At 35.4% G+C, this 4,055-nt stretch overlaps 1 protein-coding gene across 1 annotated transcript; it reads right to left on the reverse strand.

Moving 5' to 3' along the window:
* Positions 1-1,819: 1,819 nt before the first annotated feature.
* Positions 1,820-3,241, reverse strand: LOC131651165 (uncharacterized). The gene is made up of 2 exons (XM_058920833.1): positions 2,485-3,241; positions 1,820-2,397 (listed from the first exon to the last, which is right to left on the reverse strand). The coding sequence occupies exons 1-2, from the start codon at positions 3,239-3,241 to the stop codon at positions 1,820-1,822; spliced, it is 1,335 nt and encodes a 444-aa protein (XP_058776816.1).
* Positions 3,242-4,055: the final 814 nt, after the last annotated feature.

The following is a 4,055-nucleotide window of genomic DNA, read 5'->3' on the forward strand; positions in this document are numbered from 1 at the left end:
CTTTCATTTATGTTACAATGAAGAAGAAATGATGGGGCTGTTGAAAGGTGGTGGAAGAAACTTGCTTTTTTTTTCTGTTGTTGAATTAGTTTCAAAGACCAAAATCTTTGAATTTTGTGTATCTGGTGGTGACTTTTATAACTTATCTGAACAATGTTGTTTGATGAACCTATGGGTTGGTACTTTTGCTTTAATGTTGAATGACTTTATCAAGACTACTTTCCTGGCCTGGGGAATTTTGAATGATTATATGTTTTGCAAATCTTAATGTTCTACATACTTCATAGTTGCTCCTTTACATTGGCCATCATGATTGGCTCATGTGTGCTAGAATAGTTTATTTACATGCATTATAAAAGTTAACTAAATATAATAGTTATAAAGTTAATATGAAATGTTTTTTTAAGAAATTTTGTTTGATAAACAATTTACCATATTAAAACCAAATTACAGTTTATAAAGAATACATATTATACAATCAACTTAGATATATAGCAACTTCAATTTAAGTAGCCAAACATATTTATTAAATGTATGGAAGGAAATATAGTGTCATGGATATTTAAAGGTCTGATTTGTAACATCTATGAACTACTAAAAAAATTAATATAATTACTTTTTGTTGTTAAAACTTGTTTACCTAACATCCTGGATATTTGTACATATAAAATATGTAGGCCCATCAGTGTTGTCTGGCCCAATTATAAGGGGTATCACTATCTATCTATATATAGAAATTATTGTCATAGTGCATCAGAATATTGTCTTATAAAATTTAATTCTGATATGGTGAAGTGGGGAGTTCCATTTGTCCTTTCTCCATCAAGCAGGTGAGTATACTTTGCATGCATGTTGTAATAAAATAAATGGATCCCCCTGTTTTCTCATCTCTTTGCTTAATAGCAGTGTTATTCTTTAAAATATATGTTTCAGTGATCCTGAGAGAGACAGTCTTGAATGGGCGCGTAACATTAACAAAGAGTTTGAGGAAGAGCAGGAAAAGATGTTTGAAACACTCATAAAAGATGGGTTTCTTACTGAAGCTGAATGCATGGCTGATCACACCGGGGAGGTAAAGTGGAAATCTAATGTCACAGAAGCGAATATGCGAGGCCAAAATGCTCTGGTACGTTCAAAACCCAGTTAAATCCACTGCCGTATATAGATCTATATATATCGTGGGTTAATAAGTAGAAAGTTATAATGCTGAATATTCCAATGGAAATATCAAGGACATGTTTTCGTAAAGACCAAAATGCAATAAGGATGGTAGATCTTATTGACGGAAAGGGATATCACTGTCGTATTCTTAGGGCTGGCAGGAATGAGTATGAGAAACATATTGGAGTTGGATGGTACGATTTTGCAAAGTCAAAAAATCTTCAAGTTGGAGATTTCATAGAATTCTCCATGATTCCATTTTCAGATCTGATGTTTGTGTACTTGGGGAAAAAAGTAGCTGATTAGGATGTAAAGATGTTACTTGTAGCTTTAAATTTGTTGTTGATGGTACTTAGATTGTAATCACAGATGGCTGTGTAATGGATTTAAATAATGGTTATCAACATGAATATTTGCCTTTGCTAATCTTTTAATTGATGATGTTCTGTAATCATTGATATTATGGCAGCTATCATTCATCGTCATTCTTCAATCCAGCTATACAGATGAAAATAAATTATCAGTATGCAAAGGTGATATCAAATCTTTCATTCATGACAGTTAATAAGTTGTTTAAGTTGTAACCTAATTTTAGGCAACTGAGCACAAAATATATACCAATAACAACAGGTCCATAAATATTGCAAAAACATATAGACTACACATTTTCAAACACTTCTTTGAAGACAACATTTGTTGTGGTGGTCAATGGAAGTTTCTCCTTATCATGGATCAAGATTTTAAGGCCTTTTCTGCTCTTTACTCTTGAAACTGCAACATATAACTGGCCATGGCTGAATACGCTCCTCGGCAAATATATGCCAACATGATCCAAAGACTGACCTTGAGATTTATTAATAGTCATAGCATAACAGACCGTTATAGGAAACTGTCTTCGTGTCATCCTGAATGGCCATGGCGTCTGCGTTGGAGTAATGTCCATTCGTGCAATATAAATGATACCGCCGATGTTCTTGCCTGAAATGATTTTAGCTTCGATAACATGATCAGCCAATCTTGTAACGATTAGACGTGTTCCATTGCATAAGCCTTCTGCTTGATCAATATTCCTGAGCAGCATGATTGGAGTATTTACTTTCAATCTGATCCTATGATTAGGAAGTCCCGACGTTCTCAATCCATTCAGAAACTCAGGAGTTAAAACATCAAAACATTCATTGCCATCACCATCATGCGTGTCGACTGAATCAGAGCTTAGGTATTCCTTTTCATCCCCTGAAAATGGAGTGACTTATATTATGATCTGTTAAAGATGGAAGTGAAAAATCATCGGATAAATGTTCACAAAAAATTTAATATTACCTGGAAGATTGTCTAATACATAGTGATTTATTTCATCTACTGTCTCAATTGTTCCATCCAATATTGCCCTTGACTGCAGAAAAGCTACATTATTGAATTTAGCTTCAAAATTTGGATAAGTGTTTTCGAATATGGCTCGAAGGGGATCATCAAAATTAGATATCAAAATATCTGCTGGGATATCAATATCAGCATAGCCATCGTTAGGTTCTGCTAGTTTTCCATCTCCAACTTTTAATATCCAATTTGAAAACCGTTCTAACTCGGATGCTGATGTGGTCGTCCCAGATTGCTGAAGCCTCATGTTTTTTGTAAGTTTCAAAACCTTACAATGATCCCAAATGTATGATGAATTGATAGTTGCATGAATTATATCTGAACGGCTGCCTCTTGGAATAACCGGTAGAATCTGTCTGAAATCCCCACCAAACACAATTACCTTCCCACCAAATATTTTATCAGATGACCTGGTTCCACCCATGATATCTCTGAGTGTTTTATCCAAAGCTTCAAAACAAAATTTGTGACACATGGGAGCTTCATCCCAAATAATCAATTTTGATAGTTTTAGCATGTCACCCCTGTCACTACCCTTGTTAATGTCGCATGTCGAAGATTCAAGTGTGGGAATCGGAATTTTAAATTTAGAATGTGTCGTTCGACCACCGGGGAGCAAAAGGGATGCAATACCTGAAGAGGCAACTGTCAAGCATATTTGTCTTCTTGATCTTATGTAGGAAGCTAATGTTTTCCACATGTATGTTTTGCCTGTACCGCCGTATCCATACAAAAAGAATACGCCTCCGTTCTGGGTATTGTAGCGGGGAAAATCTGATATCGAAGCCATAAGATTGACTCGAATCAATATTTCAGTGAAAGTCGCCACCGCGCTTTATTGTTTCCAAAGGAAAAGGGAAAAGAACGAATAAAACCCAAAGTTTGTTTTTAAAACAAAAAGAAGAGATCTTAGGTACGAGTGTTGATTATATGAGGGGAAGGTTTTAAGCACCCCTCATATCTGTGGTACTCCACAGGAACCTTTTTGAAAATCTGTGTTGTGTGTGTGCGCTAAAAAAAGGGTTTGTTTTATTTTTAAAATAAGCTCGGCAAGACGTTAAGCCTTGGGCCTACATACCTCCTCGGTGCAATGGAGAAGTCAGAGCTAATGTAGTTCCGCTTAAAAGGGAAAACGTTTAAAAACGAATAAACACTTTATCGTCGTCGGAGAGAAATACTCAGCCATTGATCTTGAGCATGAGAACAAACGAGTCCTTTGCATTGCTAATGAAAGAAGGGCTCCAACTCGGATAAAATCGACGAGTATGCCACTAGATCTCTCACGCGGAAAAGATCTCATTATATCAATCAATTTCAAAATCGTGGGGTATAACCACTCGTTTCGACAATTAACGGTGTCTAAACTTTGAAGAAAAAGGCCACTAAGGGCAAAAGATATTTTAAAAGAAAAGGTTTAAAAAAGATTGCAAACAAAAGAAGGTTTTTGAAAAAGGGAGAAGATTTTGAAAATTTAAGAATGGGAGGAGATGAAGAGGCTATCCTATTGCGTAAAA

Source organism: Vicia villosa, linkage group LG2, assembly GCF_029867415.1.
Source record: "Vicia villosa cultivar HV-30 ecotype Madison, WI linkage group LG2, Vvil1.0, whole genome shotgun sequence".
NCBI classification, from domain to species: Eukaryota; Viridiplantae; Streptophyta; class Magnoliopsida; order Fabales; family Fabaceae; genus Vicia; species Vicia villosa.

Bases quoted from the DNA above. Each gene is read 5' to 3' on its own strand.
- LOC131651165 (XM_058920833.1), bottom strand. From the start codon at position 3,241: ATGTGGAAAACATTAGCTTCCTACATAAGATCAAGAAGACAAATATGC. The intron at 2,398-2,484 runs GTAATATTAAAT...CTCCATTTTCAG, and splicing joins TGTATTAGACAATCTTCCAG to GGGATGAAAAGGAATACCTA.